This window comes from Grampus griseus (genome assembly GCF_964374135.1).
Source record: "Grampus griseus genome assembly, chromosome: 15".
NCBI lineage: Eukaryota > Metazoa > Chordata > Mammalia > Artiodactyla > Delphinidae > Grampus > Grampus griseus.
The window spans coordinates 80386171-80406186 of NC_139009.1; the positions used below are offsets into that span (position 1 = coordinate 80386171).

At 45.4% G+C, this 20016-nt stretch overlaps 1 protein-coding gene across 1 annotated transcript in view; it reads left to right on the forward strand.

Moving 5' to 3' along the window:
- The window catches only part of VWA3B (von Willebrand factor A domain containing 3B), a 252388-nt gene that overhangs the window by 75301 nt on the left and 157071 nt on the right, over positions 1-20016 (forward strand). Inside the window, exons 8-9 of the mRNA XM_082671774.1 lie at positions 1884-2053; positions 14008-14123. Of these exons, the coding sequence (XP_082527900.1) occupies positions 1884-2053; positions 14008-14123 (286 nt within the window). The remainder of the gene's footprint in view (positions 1-1883; positions 2054-14007; positions 14124-20016) is intronic.

A 20016-nucleotide genomic window follows, 5' to 3' on the forward strand; every position in this document is an offset into this window, starting at 1 on the left:
GTTCCCCTGTCTTGAGCCATGTGTGTTCTTAGACCCTCTGAGAGGATGAAACTGTCCTCATGCTAAACTTGGGCACCAACACAGCTGGAAAACTAGTAACTGCAGCTCACTGGAGCCTATTCAAGACGTCTTACAGAAGGTAATGTCTAACACCAGGAAGAGAACAACATAGAATGCATATTCTGGAAGAACAGTATTAGTTGTATAATTAGGAATCTGGAGAACACTTTCTTCCTCCTGTCAGTGTGTTTTCTGCTTCTCAGGTGACTGACTGGGAGAAATGTTCAACCTTCCTCAGTCTTTACCTCCCATGAGGTACTTCTGAAAATCAGGGACTTTGTGATGAAGGGCCTGAGCGAGAGAGTCACGGGGGCAGGAAGACTCTTTGTGCCCAGCCTGGGGAGGAATGTTGCTGAAGTAGGCTGGGCTCAGCTCCCACCCCGGCGGTCTCCTAACTCCCAGCCGGGCCCCTCTGCCACCCTCTCCCCACCTGCCTTCTTGGGCACAGCCTGCCCCCTGCTGCCACAGATGGGGTGTCCTAAGCAGCTGGGAGCTGACCCTCAGCCCCCCTCTCTCTGGGCCAGGTAGCTTTAAGTCCCAGCTTTGAAGGCAAGGTGAGGTAATTGACTATTTACCGTCAGCTAACTGGGGATGTGTGATTAGAAGCTCATGAATCCTAAAGGGCTGGTGACATCTGTTTATCCCTTAAAACACAATACAGGGACTCCCCTGGTGGTCCAGTGGCTAAGACTCCCCTCTCCCAATGCAGGGGCCCACACTTGATCCCTGGTCAGGGAACTAGATCCCACATGCATGCCGCAACTAAGAGTTTGCATGCCACAACTAAGACCCGGCGCAGCCGAATATATAAATATTTAAAAAAATACAGTATATTTTCTGGGGGTTTCTGCCCCGTTATCTGTGGAGACAATCACTTAGGCTGCTGTTAGGGGCAGGTTTAGGTGATATGTGTTCCTGGCTCTACCTGTGGTTTTACTTTGTGTGATTAATATACATACCTAAGCGTATGCCATCTCGTTGAAGCTCAGTCATGAAGTCAGCTGCATAATCTCCCTTTTCACAAGTGAAGAAACTGAACCTAAACCACTTGCCCGAGGTTACAGAACTCCTCAGTGGCAGGGGAGACCCTTAGAGCAGTGTGGTTAAGGGTGAGGCCCAGTGGATGGCATCGACATCTTTACATTAAGCAGGGCATCGTCTCCTACCTGGGTGAGGTATGCATCTCCCAGGTTCCTGGTTTAAAGCTGGGTGTGTGTGTGTGTGTGTGTGTGTGTGTGTGTGTGTGTGTGTGTGTGTGTGTGTGTGTGTGTGTGTGTGTGTGTGTGTGTGTGTGTGTGTGTTTTTCCTGACTCCTGGCCTGGCGTGGCTCCTGACTGGCCGTGTGAAGGCAGGACAGCCTCACCTCCCCAGGCGAGTGTGTGTCCCGGAGGTGAGACCAGCTGGGAATATGCCCTCCTTCCCACACGCAGCCTCAGACGGAGGATGCCTGAGCCGGCCCTGCAGAATTCTGGCACCGCCATAGGGAATGGCTAATAAGCTTCCTGCCCCCAGTGGCCGGCCGACACTTCCTTCATTCGTGGACTTGCATAACTTATTCGTGGGCTCGGAGGAAGCTCTTCTCCAAATCCACCAACCATATCCTTCCCATGCAAAGCCTGACACTTCTTAGCACCGGGCCTTGAATATCTTACTTCCTGACTTTGACCCCAACACATCGTCATGAAACATTGAGCGGTGCTGCTCTTCTTTCTGCCCGCTTATTTTTTTAAAGAGGCAGGTTTATAGAGAGTATATTGCCGATGAGTCTGGTTCACAGCTGGGGTGCCTCAGGGAAATAAACTGTTGGTATCACTGTTCTGCAGGTTGAATCCATTTATTACTTCGTGGTGGGGGATGTTCCAGAGGAATCCAAGGAGCTTCTCCTTCAGGGGGCTTTGGAGGTCCCATATCCTGTCCACATGGTGTCCTTCAATGCCAGACGAGAGGGCACGACAGCTTTCTTAAAGGATCTGAGTGCCAAGACCCGAAGCAGGTAGGCAGAAAAGGTGCTCTGGGAAGACTGCGAGCGAGCTGCGTGCTTGCCTGTAGTCGACAGTGGGTCTTGATTCCTAGCGGTCTTCCTGACCAGTCGGTTGCTGTGTTCTCCTCTTTCCAGTAGTCTTTAGTCTCCATTCACCTTTGCTCCTCTACCTGGCATTAATCTTGACTTTTTTTTCTGACGCTTTGACATTTTGGGGTCTTGCTGACCCTGGACAGACCGCGCCTCCCAGGTTAGCTGATTCGTAAAGACAGTTAAAAGACTCACCCGGGACGGAATGCACCTTTTATGTGCAAACTAACAAATCCAGCCCACACTCTCAATCCAGGCTCTCGTACCCTAAACGCTGTCTGTCCCCTGTCCCAGTCACCCCAGCGCCAGGTACCAGACAGCTCAGGACAGCCCCTACACTCCAGCACCCGCTGAAATCATTCAAAGTAGCCAATCCTAAGCCTGCTTACTCTGCCTCACCCATTTCTTTCTGCAGGATCCACAAGAAAGACTTGCCCATGTTTTCCCCTTGTTCTCTCTGCTTCCTGACCAAACCTGGGGCTTCCCTGTGTGGCCCTGTGTGGTGTGGCATGCCCCCATCTCTTTGGAAAAATATTAGTTCTGGCTACCACAAGAAAACACCACAGACTGGGTGGCTTAAATGACATATTTATTTCTCACAATTCTGAAGGCTGGGAAGTCCAAGATCAAGGTGCTAGCAGATTCTGTTTCTGGTGAGAAATCTCTTTCTCTCTTGTAGGCAGCTGCCCTCTTGCTGTGTCCTTCCATCCTTCCATGGAGGACAGAGAGAGACAGAGAGACAGAGACAGAGAGAGAGAGAGGGAGACACAGACAGAGAGACAGAGAGAGAGGGCATGTAAACTCTTTGGTGTCTCTTCTTAAAAGGATACCAGTCCTATTGGATCAGGGCCCCACCCCTATGACCTCATTTAACCTTAATTACCTTCTTGTAAGTCCTGTCTCCAAATACAATCCCATTGAAGATTAAGGCTTCAACACAGATATTTGGGGAGGTGATGGGCGGGGGCACAATTCACTCCATAGCAGAAACTGTGAGTGGCAAACTATCTTTTCTTTTTTTTAACATCTTTATTGGAGTATAATTGCTTTACAATGGTGTGTTAGTTTCTGCTTTATAACAAAGTGAATCAGCTATACATATACATATATTCCCGTATCTCCTCCCTCTTGCGTCTCCCTCCCACCCTCCCTATCCCACCCCTCTAGGTGGGCACAAAGCACTGAGCTGATCTCCCTGTGCTATGGGGCTGCTTCCCACTAGCTATCTGTTTTACATTTGGTAGTATATATAAGTCCATGCCACTCTCTCACTTCATCCCAGCTTACCCCTCCCCCTCCCCGTATCCTCAAATCCATTCTCTACTTCTGCATCCTTATTCCTGTCCTGCCCCTAGGTTCTTAAGAACCTTTTTTTTTTTTTAGATTCCATATATATGTATTAGCATATGTTTTTTGTTTTCCTCTTTCTGACTTACTTCACTCTGTATGACAAACTGTAGGTTCATCCACCTCACTACAAATAACTCAATTAAGTTTCTTTTTCATGGCTGAGTAATATTCCATTGTATATATGTACCACATCTTCTTTATCCATTCATCTGTTGATAGACACTTAGGTTGCTTCCATGTCCTGGCTCTTGTAAATAGAGCTGCAGTGAACATTGTGGTACATGACTTTTTGAATTATGGTTTTCTCAGGGTATATGCCCAGTAGTGGGATTGCTGGATCATATGGTAGTTCTGTTTTTAGTTTCTTAAAGAACCTCCATACTGTTCTCCATAGTGGCTGTATTAATTTACATTCCCACCAACACTGCAAGAGGGTTCCCTTTTCTCCACACCCTCTCCAGCATTTATTGTTTGTAGATTATTTGATGATGGCCATTCTGACCGGTGTGAGGTGATACCTCACTGTAGTTTTGATTTGCATTTCTCTAATGATTACTGATGTCGAGCACTGTTTCATGTGTTTGTTGGTGATCTGTATATCTTGTTTGGAAGAATGTCTGTTTAGGTCTTCTACCCATTTTTGGATTGGGTTGTTTGTTTTTTGGATGTTGAGTTGCATGAGCTGCTTGTAAATTTTGGAGGTTAATCCTTTGTCAGTTGCTTCATTTGCAAATATTTTCTCCCATTCTGAGGGTTGTCTATTTGTCTTGTTTAAGGTTTCCTTTGCTGTGCAAAAGCTTTTAAGTTACATTAGGTCCCATTTGTTTATTTTTGTTTTTATTTCCATTTCTCTAGGAGGTGGGTCAAAAAGGATCTTGCTGTGATTTATGTCATAGAGTGTTCTGCCTAGGTTTTCCTCTAAGAGTTTGATAGTGTCTGGCCTTACATTTAGGTCTTTAATCCATTTGGAGTTTATTTTTGTGTATGGTGTTAGGGGGTGTTCTGATTTCATTCTTTTCCATGTAGCTGTCCAGTTTTCCCAGCACCACTTATTGAAGAGGGTGTCTTTTCTCTATTGTTATAGTCTTGCCTCCTTTATCAAAAATAAGGTGACCATATCTGTGTGGGTTTATCTCTGGGCTTTCTATCCTGTTTCGTTAATCTATATTTCTGTTTTTGTGCCGGTACCATACTGTTTTGATTACTGTAGCTTTGTAGTACAGTCTGAAGTCAGGGAGCCTGAGTGCTGCAGCTCCTTTTTTCTTTCTCAAGATTGCTTTGGCTATTCGGGGTCTTTTGTGTTTCCATACAAATTGTGAAATTTTTTGTTCTAGTTCTGTGAAAAATGCCACTGGTAGTTTGTTAGGGATTGCATTGAATCTGTACACTGCTTTGGGTAGTATAGTCATTTTCACAATGTTGATTCTTCCAATCCAGGAACATGGTATATCTCTCCATCTGTTTGTATCATCTTTGATTTCTTTCATCAGTGTCTTATAGTTTTCTGTATACAGGTCTTTTGTCTCCAGAGGTAGGTTTATTCCTAGTTATTTTATTCTTTTTGTTGCCATGGTAAATGGGAGTGTTTCCTTCATTTCTGTTTCAGACTTTTCATCATTAGTATATAGGAATGCCAGAGATTTCTGTACATTAATTTTGTATCCTGCTACTTTACCAGATTCATTAATTAGCTCTAGTAATTTTCTGGTAGCATCTTTAGGATTCTCTATGTATAGTATCATGTCATCTGCAAACAGTGACAGCTTTACTTCTTCTTTTCCGATTTGGATTCCTTTTATTTCTTTTTCTTGTCTGATTGCTGTGGAGAAAACTTCCAAAACTATGTTGAATAATAGTGGTGAGAGTGGGCAACCTTGTCTTGTTCCTGATCTTAGTGGAAATGCTTTCAGTTTTTCACCATGCGAATGATATTGGCTGTGGGTTTGTCATATATGGCCTTTATTATGTTGAGGTAAATTCCCTCTCTGCCTACTTTCTGGAGGGTTTTTATCATAAATGGGTGTTCAATTTTGTCAAAACCTTTTTCTGCATTTATTGAGATGATCATATGGTTTTTCTCCTTCAGTTTGTTAATATGGTGTATCACAGTGATTGATTTGCATATATTGAAGAATCCTTGCATTCTTGGGATAAACCCCACTTTATCATGGTGTATGATCCTTTTAATGTGCTGTTGGATTCTGTTTGATAGTATTTTGTTGAGGATTTTTGCATCTGTTTTCATCAGTGATACTGCCTGTGGTTTTCTTTCTTTGGGACATGTTTGTCTGGTTTTGGTATCAGGCTGATGGTGGCCTCGTAGAATGAGTTTGGGAGTGTTCCTCCCTCTGCTATGTTTTGGAAAAGTTTGAGAAGGAGGGGTGTTAGCTCTTCTCTAAATGTTTGATAGAATTCACCTGTGAAGCCATCCGGTCCTGGGTTTTTTTTTTTGTTGAATGATTTTTTTTTTTTTTTTTTTTTTTTTTGTGGTATGCAGGCCTCTCACTGTTGCAGCCTCTCCCGTTGCGGAGCACAGGCTCCGGATGTGCAGGCTCATTGGCCATGGCTCATGGGCCTAGCCACTCCGCGGCATGTGGGATCCTCCCGGACTGGGGCACAAACCCGTGTCCCCTGCATTGGCAGGCGGACTCTCAACCCTTGCCACCAGGGAAGCCCTGTTGAATGATTTTTAATCATTGTCTCAATTTCAGTGCTTGTGATTGGTCTGTTTACATTTTCTATTTCTTCCTGGTTCAGACTCAGAAGGTTGTACTTTTCTAAGAATTTGTCCAGTTCTTCCAGGTTGTCCGTTTTATTGGCATACAGTTGCTTGTAGTAATCTCTCATGATCCTTTGTATTTCTGCAGTGTCAGTTGTTACTTTCCTTTTTCATTTCTAATTCTACTGATTTATTTCTTCTCCTTTTTCTTGATGAGTCTGGCTAATGGTTTATCAATTTTGTTTATCTTCTCAAAGAACCAGCTTTTAGTTTTATTGATCTTTGCTATTGTTTACTTCATTTCTTTTTCATTTATTTCTGATCTGATCTTTATGATTTCTTTCCTTCTGCTAACTTTGGGGTTTTTTTGTTCCTCTTTCTCTGATTGCTTTAGGTGTAAGGTTAGGTTGTTTATTTGAGATGTTTCTTGTTACTTAAGGTAGGATTATATTGCTATAAACTTCCCTCTCACAGCTGCTTTTGCTCCATCTCATAGGTTTTGGGTTGTCGTGTTTTCATTGTCATTTTTCTCTAGCTATTTTTTGATTTCCTCTTTGATTTCTTCAATGATGTCTTGGTTATTAAGTAGTGTATTGTTTAGCCTCCATGTGTTTCTATTTTTTACAGATTTTTCCCTGTAATTGGTATCTAGTCTCAAGGCATTGTGGTCAGAAATGATACTTGATACGATTTCAATTTTGTTACATTTACCAAGGCTTGATTTGTGACCCAAGATATGATCTATCGTGGAGAATGTTCCATGAGCACTTGAGAAGATAGTGTATTCTGTTGTCTTTGGATGGAATGTCCTATAAATATCAATTAAGTCCGTCGTGTTTAATGTGTCATTTAAAGCTTGTGTTTCCTTATTTATTTTCATTTTGGATGATCTGTCCATTGGTGAAAGTGGGGTGTTAAAGTTCCCTACTATGATTGTGTTACTGTTGATTTCCCCTTTTATGGCTGTTAGCATTTGCCTTATGTATTGAGGTGCTCCTATGTTGGGTGCATAAATATTTACAATTGCTGTATCTTCTTCTTGAATTGATCCCTTGATCATTATGTAGTCTCCTTCTTTGTCTCTTGTAATAGTCTTTATTTTAAAGTCTATTTTATCTGATATGAGTACTGCTACTCCAGCTTTCTTTTGATTTCCATTTGCATGGAATATCTTTTTCCATCCCCTCACTTTCCATCTGTATGTGTCCCTAGGTCTGAAGTGGGTCTCTTGTAGGGAGCATATATACGGGTCTTGTTTTTGTATCCATTCAGCCAGTCTGTGTGTTTTGGTTGGAGCATTTAATCCATTTACATTTAAGGTAATTATCGATATGTATGTTCCTATTACCATTTTCTTAACTGTTTTAGGTTTGTTATTCTAGGTCTTTTCCTTCTCTTGTGTTTCCTGCCTAGAGAAGTTTCTTTAGCATTTGTTGTAAAGCTGGTTTTGTGGTGCTGAATTCTCTTAGTTTTTGCTTATCTGTAAAGGTTTTAACTTCTCCGTGGAATCTGAGTGAGATTCTTGCTGGGTAGTGTAATCTTGGTTGTAGGTTCTTCCCTTTCATCACTTAAAATTTGTCCTGCCACTCCCTTCTGGCTTGCAGAGTTTCTGCTTAAAGATTAGCTCTTAACCTTATGGGGATTCCCTTGTATGTTATTTATTGTTTTTCCCTTGCTGCTTTTAATATTTTTTCTCTGTATTTAATTTTTGATAGTTTGATTAATATGTCTTGGCATGTTTCTCCTTGGATTTATCCTGTATGGGACTCTGCACTTCCTGGACTTGATTGACTATTTCCTTTCCCGTATTAGGGAAGTTTTCAAGTATAATCTCGTCAAGTATTTTATCAGTCCCTTTCTTTTTCTCTTCTTTTCTAGTACCCCTATAATTCAAATGTTGGTGTGTTTAATGTTGTCCCAGAGGTCTCTGAGACTGTCCTCAATTCTCTTCATTATTTTTCTTTATTCTGCTCTGCAGTAGTTATTTCCACTCTTTTATTTTCCAGATCACTTATCTGTTTTTCTGCCTCAGTTATTCTGCTATTGATTCCTTCTAGAGAATTTTTAATTTCATTTATTGTGTTGTTCATCATTGTTTGTTAGCTCTTCGTTCTTCTAGGTCCTTGTTAAACATTTCTTCTGTTTTCTCCTTTCTGTTTCCAAGATTTTGGATCATCTTTACTGTTACTACTGTGTGTTCTTTTTCAGGTAGACTTCCTGTTTCCTCTTCATTTGTTTGGTCTGGTGGGTTTTTACCTTACTCCTTCATCTGGTGTGTGTTTCTCTGTCTTCTCATTTTACTTAACTTACTGTGTTTGTGGTCTCCTTTTCACAGGCTGCAGGTCTGTAGTTCCCGTTGTTTTTAGTGTCTGCCCCCAGTGGCTAAGGTTGGTTCAGTGGGTTGTGTAGGCTTCTTGGTGGGGGGGACTAGTGCCTGTGTTCTCGTGGATGAGGCTGGATCTTGTCTTACTAGTGGGCAGGACCGCATCCAGTGGTGTGTTTTTGGGTGTCTGTGACATTATTACGATTTTAGGCAGCCTCTCTGCTAATGGGTAGGGTTGTGTTCCTGTCTTGCTAGTTGTTTGGCATAGGGTGTCCAGCACTGTAGCTTGCTGGTCATTGAGTGGAACTGGGTCTTAGCGTTGAGATGGAGATCTCTGGGAGAGCTTTCACCATTTGATATTCCATGGAGCTGGGAGGTCTCTGGTGGACCAATGTCCTGAACTCAGCTCTCCTACCTCAGAGGCACAGGCCTGACACCTGGCTGGAGCACCAAGACCCTGTCAACCACATGGCTCAGAAGAGAAGGGAGAAAAATAGAAAGAAAAAAATAAATAAAATAAAATAAAGTTATTAAAATAAAATATTTTTTAAAATTATTAAAAAAAATTAAAATGTAATTTAAAAAAAGAAAGAAAGAAGAGAGCAACCAAACCAAGAAACAAAGCCACCAATGATAAGTGCGAAAATCGATACTAAAAAAAAAAACGGACGGACAAAACCCTAGGACAAATTGTAAAAGCAAAGCTGTACAGACAAAATCACACAAGGAAGCATACACATACACACTCACAGAAAGAGAAAAAGGAAAAAAAATACATATATATATATTTCGGAAAAAAAAGGAGGAAGAGCAACCAAATCAATAAACAAATCTACCAGTGATAATAAACTCTAAATACTAAAGTAAGATAAACATAAAACCAGGAACAAATTAGATGCAGGAAGCAAACCCCAAGTCTACAATTGCTCCCAAAGTCCACCACCTCAGTTTTGGGGTGATTTGTTGTCTATTCAGGTATTCCACAGACGCAGGTACATCAAGTTGATTGTGGAGATTTAATCCGCTGCTCCTGAGGCTGCTGGGAGAGATTTCCCTTTCTCTTCTTTGTTCCCACAGCTCCTGGGGTTCAGCTTTGGATTTGGCCCCGCCTCTGCATGTAGGTCACCTGAGGGCATCTGTTGTTGTTTCAGACAGGACGGGGTTAAAGAAGCAGCTGATTCGGGGGCTCTGGCTCACTCAGGCTGGGGGGAGGTAGGGGTACGGATGTGGGGTGAGCCTGCGGCGGCAGAGGCCAGCATGACGTTGCACCAGCCTGAAGCGTGCCATATGTTCTCCCAGGGAAGTTGTCCCTGGATCATGGGACCCTGGCAGTGGCGGGCTGCACAGGCTCCCGGGAGGGGAGGTGTGGATAGTGACCTGTGCTCACACACAGGCTTCTTGGTGGCGGCAGCGGCAGCCTTAGCGTTTCATGCCCATCTCTGGGGTCCACACTGGTAGCCGCGGCTCGCCCCTGTCTCTGGAGCTCATTTAGGTGGTGCTCTGAATCCCCTCTCCTCACACACCCTGTAACAATAGTCTCTTGCCTCTTCGGCAGCTCCAGACATTTCCCCGGACTCCCTCCCGGCTAGCCGTGGTGCACTAACCCGCTTCAGGCTGTGTTCCCGCAGCCAACCCCAGTCCTCTCCCTGGGATCCGACCTCTGCAGCCCGAGCCTCAGCTCCCAGCCCCCACCCGCCCCGGCGGGTGAGCAGACAAGCCTCTTGGGCTGGTGAGTGCTGGTCGGCACTGATTCTCTGTGCGGGAATCTCTCTGCTTTGCCTTCCGCACCCCTGTGGCTGCGCTCTCCTCCGCGGCTCCGAAGCTTCCCCCTCCACCACCCGCAGTCTCGGCCCGCGAAGGGGCTTCCTAGTGTGTGGAAACCTTTCCTCCTTCACAGCTCCCTCCCAGAGGTGCAGGTCCCATCCCTATTCTTTTGTCTCTGTTTTTCCTTTTTTCTTTTGCCCTACCCAGGTACGTGGGGAGTTTCTTGCCTTTTGGGAAGTCTGAGGTCTTCTGCCAGCATTCAGTAGGTGTTCTGTAGGAGTTGTTCCACATGTAGATGTATTTCTGGTGTATCTGTGGGGAGGAAGGTGATCTCCACGTCTTACTCCTCCGCCATCTTGAAGGTCTTCTTGTTAACTATCTTTTCAATGGTAGCTGTCTCCTGATCTGTTGGCCTCACTATACCTGAATAATAATAATAATACCTACATTTCAAAACAGCCCCGTCTGTGCATGTGAGAGAGTTTGTGTCTCTTGTAGAGAGAGACCAGCTCCTTATGTGGTAACAAGGAGAATGGCTGAGTTCTTTCCTAAGTCAGCCTGTCTAAAATGGGTAAAATGCCCACTCTTGAGCATTTGTTCTCAAATTTAGCTGCTCATCATATTGGCCTGGGAGACATGGGCTTCACCTTGCAGGCTGATTTTGCACACTAGAGGGGAGTCTGGGAATATGCAGTTAGGCTTTCACTTTGCAAAGGCCTTTCACTACCTAGGAATCTTGATTAAAATGCAGATATCTTGACCACGGTCCCAGAGATTCTGATTTTCAGGGTCTAGGGAGGAACAGGGATATGCATTTTTAACAGGATCTCTGGTGATTCTGAAGACCAGTGCTCTGGCTTCTCATAAAGCGCTTTGAAATCTTTCAACAGCAGGTGCTTGGCTTCAATTCTGGGCTCTTGAAACCCCCAAATACAGAAGGGGCTCACTGCCCCCACTTTTGCTAGTGGAGAGAGAAAAAGCCAGCTGGCAGGGCCACCTTTCTTGCTGGTCCTCTGCTCAGCTCATGTGGGACACTCTCTGGGAAGGTGAGAGGCCAGGGAGTAGTTTAACACGGGAGAAGCTGCAGTTCAGCCCCTGACTTTCAGGTCATGCTCCGTGGAGAGCGGATTCTGCAGAAGAGGACGGGGTACACCCGGGCCCTTCTGTCCCTCCTCTAGTCCTGGGAAGTGAGGCCAACCCACGACCAGCAGTGCCCCTGCCCGCTCTGCTACCTGCCAGCCCACCTCCTCCCGGGGGTCCTGGATGGTCTCAGTGCATCTTTTGCTGTTGAGCCCCAGCTGAAGAGCAGTTATTATCAAACTGTAAAGGGCGTGTCCTGAGCATTTCAGCTTGCAGGGAGGCTGGACTCTGTGTCCCCCGGTGCCTGAGGCTGTGTCTGGACAGAACCACCAGCTCTCAGACACAGCGCTACACTCCTCAGACTCTCCAAAGAGCCTGACTTAATCGTGATTTGCTTTCTGCACAAGCGAGGCTGTATTAGCCAGAGGAAATGTCTGCCCTGTTCTTCAGAGTAGAAAATTCTGGGCAAAGGCCTTGGCACTCAGAGTGTGAGGCCTGTCAGGACAAACCTAGATCATCCCCCCGTCTGTCCTGCAGGGAGGTTGTGGTGAGACAGGTGGGGACCTGGGACCCTTTACTGCAGTGCCTGCAGCTGGACAAACATCTCCTCCAGCAACAGAATACAGAGGAACTATAAGGGACTAAAAATAACTGCATGCATGGGTAGTCGGGGCAAATTATGAACAATAAAATACAAAAAGGCCAAAACCCAGTTGCCATTTCTGAGGGCCTGGGAGCAAAAGCAGGGTCCCGAGCATGATCCCTGCGCACAGCACCACCAAGGGGGTGGGCAGACCACCTAAGCACCCCCTCCAGCCCCACCCACTGATCCACCTCCACCTTCACTGCTTAGCAAGGGAAGCTGCTACTTGTTTTCATGCCCTTGTGCTGCAGCAAGAGTACCGATAAAGCCTTGCCTGAATTTCTCTGGCCTCTTTTATCAATTTCTATTGATTAAAGAGTCTGAGAACCCAGGTTGGTAACAATGGGACGAAGGAAACTGGGCATTTCTGTTTTGGAGGAAGCCCCTGCTTTCATTGTCCCAGTGTCACCTGAAACCCTTTAGAAATAGACGAGACTGAGGCCTTCTATGGCCCAGGCAAGGCCCACAGACCTCTCCCGCCATCTGCCCATTCTTCTGTCCATCCCAGCTCATGTTTCAGGATTCTTTTTGCGTCATGAGTGGTGATAGGCAGGGATGGTACTCTTGAGAGGCCGGAGGAGCATTACTCAGAGATCTCCTCTGCCATCTGAGAGAAATTTCCTGCTATTACTGATTTTTTGGATTCCAGACAACTGGCTTTGAGGGTGCGATTTAGCCCATCATCACCTGCAACACTACACCAGTGCTTAAAAAAAGTTTTTTAAATTGAAATACAGTTGATTTCCAATGGTGTGTTAGTTTCAGGTATACGGCAAAGTGATTCAGTTTTATACACATATATGTGTATATATGTATACATGTGTGTATATATATATTCTTTTTTAGCTTCTTTTCCATTATAGGTTATTACAAGATACTGAGTATAGTTCCCTGTGCTATACAGTAGGTCCTTGTTGGTTATTTTATATACAGTAGTGTACATATTTTAATCCCAAACTCCTAATTTATGCCTCCCCCCTTCCCCCTTTGGTCACTATAAGTTTGTCTTCTATGCTATGAGTCTGTTTCTGTTTTGTGAATAAGTTCATTTGTATCTTGTTTTTAGATTCCACGTATAAGTGATATCGTATGATATTTGTCTTTGGCTCACTTCACTTTGTATGATAATGTCTAGATCCATCCATGTTGCTGCAAATGGCATTATTTCATTCTTTTTTATGGCTGAGGAATATTCCATTGTATATATACACACATCTTCTTTATCCACTCCTCTGTCAGTGGACGTTTAGGTTGCTTCCATGTCTTGACTGTTGTGAATAGTGCTGCTGTGAACATTGGTACATGAGCGCCTTTTTAGCTTCAAGCTGCTTATGAATCCCCTGGGGATCTTGTTAAAGTGCATATTCTGACTCGGCAGATCAGGTGGGGCCCGGGGAATGTGCATCCCTAGCCAGCTCCCAGGTGCTGCTCCTAGGACCACACTCTGAGAGGCTGCCTTAAAAACGTGCCCACACTGAGTTCTTTTCATTAGTGCTGATGCTCAGGTCCTGGGGAGGTGTGTATTTGCCAAGTGAAAGTTGACTGAAGCCCCTCAGCAGTGGGCAGATGAGCCAACGCTGCCTCTTGTCACCAGCTTTCAACAGTGAACCCGCAGGGCTCTGGGCACTGTTGGGCCCCTCATTAGCCTCTGGGCTTGTCCAAACTGTGTTTACATGATTGAACCCTGGGAACAAAAGGATAAGTCTAAGCACAGGGTATCATTTTTCCAGGGTCGATAAATACCATTTGGTTGAGCTAAGTATCCTCTAATGAACAGAAGAGTCATCAGTTAAAGTCCCAGTGGCTCCGCAATTCTCTGGTGTCTTCCACCTTCCTGTCTTTTATTTGTGGGAATTGACAAGGCACAGGGAAAAGCAGTGAACACTTGGAAGATGCCTAGCACCACAGAAGAGCAAGTTCCCAGTCTTGGGAGGATGAATAGATAATGCGCAGATACCACTTACTAGCCTGATGTGGCCTATCTCTTCCTGTTTCAGATTCCATGCATTTGCAGAGAGAACAGAGTGCGTGGAACTTCCTGCCTTCCCCATTAAGGATGGCGACAGTGTAATTACTTGGAATTCAAGGAAACTGAAAGGAAAACTCCCTCCAGGTACCTGGGATGGAAAAGAAACAGTGTACTTTATGTCTTAATAACTTCAGATGATCCCTAGCCTTAGCTCTAGGGCGGGACTCACCCTACCTTTTGTATTATTCCTGTGGTGCAAGGGCAGAGTTCTTGGATGTTAGTGGGGAATTTGGCAGCCTGGCAACCAGGCATAAGTGTATGACCTAGGGAAGTGGCCTCAGTGAGATGTGTCTCCTAACTTGGGAAACTTCTGGAGACCTGGCCCCAGGCGTGTCAGCGCACTCTTAGTTCTTGGCAAGGCAGAGCTGCTCTGTTGCCCAGGTTGGCTGGAAGCTGTAGCGAGGATGCCCTCGCTTCTCGTGGGTTTTCTGTTGCTTCCCCATCAGTGATGGCGGTGTTTCTACATGCACATGAGGGATGGACCTGCCTCTTGTGAGGGCCAAGGCCACACAGGAACCTCTGTGGAGGCTGAATGAACTTCCCCTTTCATTCAAAGGATGTGATCAGAGAGTTTAACAGGCGTAGAGAACGAGGTCAGGAAATAAGTGAGAAATAGTACTGTGATTCGGGAAACCAGCACTAGAAGGTTCCTCAGGAAGCAGGAGATAGGATTTTCTTCGGGGAGCTGATGAAATTGCCAAGTGCCAACTACACTGAGTAAACGCCGCCGAGAAGAGCAGGGACGGCAGCTCCTGTGGGACCGTGACATGATGCGGCGCGGGGTTGGTTAGAAGTCTGAGAAAGCCCATCCCCACCTCCACCTTCCTGCTCGTTTTTACTAATCAACAGAAGGATTTCTAGCTTCAAACAAGGCAGGAATTACTCTTTGGGGGTTGTTTGGGGCTGGGGGAGAAGCTGCAGGATACACATGCTTGCAAGTTTCCTCTGTTTACATAACAGTGTTGCAAAGGCTCCTGGGAGAAGGGCCCTGGGACTGGGTAGGAGGCATTTGCAATCCTGGGCTAGGGGGTCAGGTGGAGACCCAGGCAGGGGGTTGAATCACAGAGTGTGTCCTAGACACACACTTTGTGGATTCAGATTCTTAGTGCCCCAAAGCAGAGCTGGGGAGAGGTTCCCGTCGAGCTCGTCAGGGCCGCTGCCTTAGGTAACTTACAGCTTTGCTCTGATGGTGAGGTGGACATTTCCAGGGAATTTGAGAAAATGTCAATTGATAAGCAAGATTGATGCTAATCTAAGAAAAAAAGTAATTTAGGATGTATGCCGTGCCTTTGAAAGTAATTTACAAGATTAAGCCTAGTGGGCAGTGAATCAATGAAGTTAAAGAATGTGAGATGTCACCAGCTCCCCAAGGTGTGCCAATGACCATAAATGGGGTTTCATTTGGGCCTGTGTGTTCCTTGGCAACTTAGTTATAGAGGGAAGCATGTCTGGCTGCATAGCTTACATTTTCAACAACCACCGTCTTTCCAACCCCTGTGAAGCATACGAATCAAATTACAGATAAAAACATTTTTCTTAGAATGAAATGCTCAGAGCGTGGCCTGCCATTCTAATGCCATTTCAGTGATCACATGTTCTGAATTTGGGAAGAGTGTCCCAGATCCTAAATATGTGATCTTGTCTCCTCAATCCATCAGAATGTCCCAGGAATGCCAACATTTCAGAGCCTACCTCTCCCACTCAAAAACTGGCCAGAAATCCTTGAGACGATTCTTGTTTGCAAAATGTGTGGTTTTCAACCTCACTCGGGCTCAGAGGCAGTTCTCCAATCTTTCCCTGATCAGTTTCCCCTCCCTGCTTCTCCATCATTTTTCTCAAGCATTTATCAGTATGAGTTTCCTCAGGCCCTCTCTAGTTTGGGAAGGGAGGGTGTCTCCTCGGGAGATAATTTTGCCTTCTGTTGTGTAGAAAAGACAGACTATCAAGTGAGGGGCTAGAGAAGCATTGCTCAGAGAAGTGAACTGGCAACTGAAAGAAATGTCCTGCTGTTTCTGACTTTGAGGTTTCTAGATAGTTGGCTTTTTAGCCTGTGAGTTACCATCACCCCATGTACCACATCAATGCAAAAAACCTCTGTAGTCAAAATAGTAGTTTTAAAAATTGTTGTGAAATGTACATAACATAAAATTTACCATTGTGACCATTTCTAAGTGTTAAGTATATTCCCTAAATTCAGTAGTGAGGTGTCAAGTACATTCACCTTGTTGTGCAACCCAGTCTCCAGAACTCTCTCCATTTCGGAAAATTGAAACTCTGTACCCATTAAACAACTTCCCATTTGTCCCTCCCCACAGCCCTCAGCACTTAACATCCTACTTTCTGTCTCTGAATCTGACCGCTCTAGATGCCCCATATAAGTGGAGTCATACAATACGTGTCATTTTGTGACTGGCTTACTTTATTTAGCATAATGTTCTCAAGGTTCATCCATGTCATAGCATGAGTCAGAATTTCCTTTCTTTTAAGGGCTGAATAATATTCTGGTGTGTGTGTGTGTGTTTAGGGTGCAATATCTCATACTATCTCATGACATGATCCCAGCCATCCACATCTCCTGAAGCAAATCTCTCTGTTTCTAGAAAGGAATGGCTTCTCACCTGCACGAGGGCGGGGCTGGAGCAGTGGCTTTGCACCGGGATCCCAGGACGTTGGCAGCACTTGGCTGGATGGGTCATAAGCTCAGGCTCCCAGGAGTTGAGTTCATGAACCTGGGCACTGAGTAGACTTCTCCCCTTTCCCTTGCAGGGATGACTTTCTGCCTTAGAAATTCTGCTTTCTTCCGGCGCAGGCTCCATCCCGTGTAGGAATGCTCCATCAGCCTCGGATGGATTCCCCTCACTGGGGGGAGCAGGATCTGTGATTTAGATGTAAGAAGGGTGGGGGATCTAATATGGCAGGTGTCGCTGACCTGAAGCTGCAGCTCTACACTCTTCCTCCTCACGGCCATCCTTCCCCTTGGCTTTCCGCCCAGAGTTGGGTGGGTCCCTGCTCATGTTTATATTCACGGGGCATACAGCAGGGGGGTGGCTGCTCTGCTGTGTAGCCAGCACCTTCCATGTAGGTGTCCTTGCCTCTTTCTCTGTTTAACTACTCTCCTTGACTATTTACTGGGGAGGGGAAAGGGTGCCAACAGAGCCTAGATTGCTATGGGACCAGAGTGATGATGCTACCTTCTGGAGCTCCTCTGAGCCACCCAGTCCCCTGAAGTTTGGCTTTCCTTCCCCGTTAATGAGTGTGGGTTCTCTTCACAGTCTCTGTGTACTGTGAAATATTCATCTCACTTATAAGCAAAATAAAACAGAGGCATGTTGACTTTCCCCAAACTCCAGGCATTTTTCCTTGGGAAAGATTTCTCTCCAGGACTGAGCAACACTTTCCCCATTCTTGCCCTGGGTCTGGGCTCTCCCTCCCGCACAGTCTCCTAGCAGTCACTGACCGCAGGTTAAGGAGTAGGCCTGATGGGCAGGTAGCGGGGGTCTCCTTGTCTTGACACCTGGCTTGTAGAGATCTGTGGACAGTGCTCCCGCCTATCTTCCTAAAGTCTTTGAACATGGTGTTACTGAATGCAAGTTCATGTGCCTGATCCGTAGTGAGGCCAAACAGTACTGAAATGTCCGAGTTTGGAGCAGAGAAAGGTTTACTGCAGGGACACACAAGGAGATGGGTGGCTTGTGCCCAAAAAACCCCAAACTCCTTGAAGGGTTTCAGCAAAGCACTTTTAAAGGCCAGGTGAGGGAGGGGTGTGGTTAGTTGTTGCAGACTTCTTGGTGTTGGATTCCTTTGCCCTTGCAGCTGTCCACATAGGTCAGGTCACGATGTTCCTGTAAACCTCCAACAAGGCAAATGTTATTCTCTGTTCTGCAACCTTTTATCTCTGTATGAATGGACTCTTAAAGGTCAGAGCCCTGAGAGTAGGCTATCCTGTATACTTCAGGCTACAGGCAACATTCTCTTACAAGAGGTGCAGAGCCAGCATGATTAAGCACAAGCAACAAAGCACAAAGGGTTACAGTAAAAGGAACAGATCTAACATGGAGTCAGATTTGTGCTTCCTGTTACAGTGTCAGCCAGGGCTTGGCTGCAGTGATGGTCTTCATCTGTCCTGTCTAGTAGAGCTATGGCTACTGCTGCTGCTGAAATAGTCCTTCTTTCCTCAGAGTCTGAAATAGTGGCCTGAAAATCATCTTCTACACCCCTCTATTTCTGGGTCTTCTCAGGGAGTCAGGGAAACTCATCATTTAAGCAAACTCCAACAAGTGGCCTTTTTGCTGATTGCTTTGTGTCTGATCAGGACTTAAACGTATTCCGTGATATTCTTTGAAACTCGGTTTCATCCCAGGCCACTGGTGTTCCCCAAGTCAGCAGTGACTTCTGAGAGGCCACACCCCTCAGCACTCCAGTTCCTCCTGGGTTACAGCCGTCCACTGGAGATGAACTGGCTCCAGTGTAATGGTTTGTGGGGGGACACTGCCCACTGCCCCTGACGGGCTCAAGTGAGGCCCCCTAAGTGGCAGATATGAGTGTCTGGTCACAAAAACAAGTCCAGCCAGACACTTTCTTTGATTTCTAGAATTCAGTTTAATTTTTGATTCCAGTGCCCTTCTATCCCAGTGGATTGGGGGGACATTAACCCCAGTCATTCCCAGGGACTCCTCCTGAGCTTTTCCCACAGCTTGGAGATCCTAGGCAGTGCTAAGGCATCGGGAGGGGTCTCTAGTAATTAGACATCTCTTCCTGCAAACCGCCCTATAAATACCCATTGTCCCCGTCTCACGGCCACTCCAGGTTGAGCAGTTCTCTGCTGCTCCCGTGCTGGCTTCGGATGTGGGAGTCGTTTGCAGACTCTGCCCCACCCCTGTTCACCCTGCGCCTTGCTCCCAAGGTGCTGCAAAGACTCGGAGCCAGTTCCCACCCTCTCCTGGGATGCTCTCCTCCTCTCCCCCAAGCCAAGGGGAATGTCCTTCTAATCTGGGATGACTCCTCTCTACCTCCTGCTTCTTAAAGCTGCCTGCTCTGTAAACCCCAGCGCCTCTCCTCAGGGGTTAGGCTTAAAAGGAAAAAGCCAGAATGTCTTGCAGCCTATTTCATCTTTCTGCTCTGCCTTCTTTGGGGCAAGGAGAGAATGGCTGCTTGAATGTGGAGGGAGTGGGTAGGGAAGAGAAAGTAGAGGGAGAACAGATTACCATCAAAAATATGATCCAACGACACGCATAAATACGACCTTTTTGTAAGAGTGAAACCCTAACCCCAGGATGGGTTTTCTGTGGAGGTAGATAATATAACTAGTTACTTTGTTTTTTGATTTTATAAAATAACACTTCAGGAATCAGTGCTGGAGAATGGAAAATGGAGGGTTCGTGCGTTGTTAAGTTGGTGCCACATGTAGCTTTGGAGCTGCTCTGTTAAATATGGGAGCCGCTGACCACATGTGGCTACTGAGCACGGAAATGTGAGTCCGATTTGAGATGTGCTGTAAGTATAAAATACACCCTGGATTTCAAAGACTGAGTGAGGAAAACATGTGAATTATGGCATGAATAGTTTTTAATATAGATTATATGTCACAATGATAATAGGAACATATGGGTTACGTCAAATATATTAATAAAATTAAGTTTTTTCTAAGATTTGGCTACTAGAAAATTGGAAATTATACTTGTGGTTCACCTACCATTGAATTAGTATTGGATAGCGCTGCTCTAAAGCCATGCTAGCTGCCCCGTCGATTACGTAGCTGTGTAACTTTGGGAAAGTCATTTAACCTTTCTGCTTCCTTTCCTCATCTATAAAATGGGAAAAATAGATTGTTATTATTATATTATACTATGCTATATTATATTATATTAGTTGTGTTAAATGATGAGGAGGCAGAGAGGAATAAGGTCTGTCCTATGTTCAATGAACGCAAATGCGGTAAAATCAAGAGCCTGGGCTTTGGAGTCAGGCCTGGGTTTGG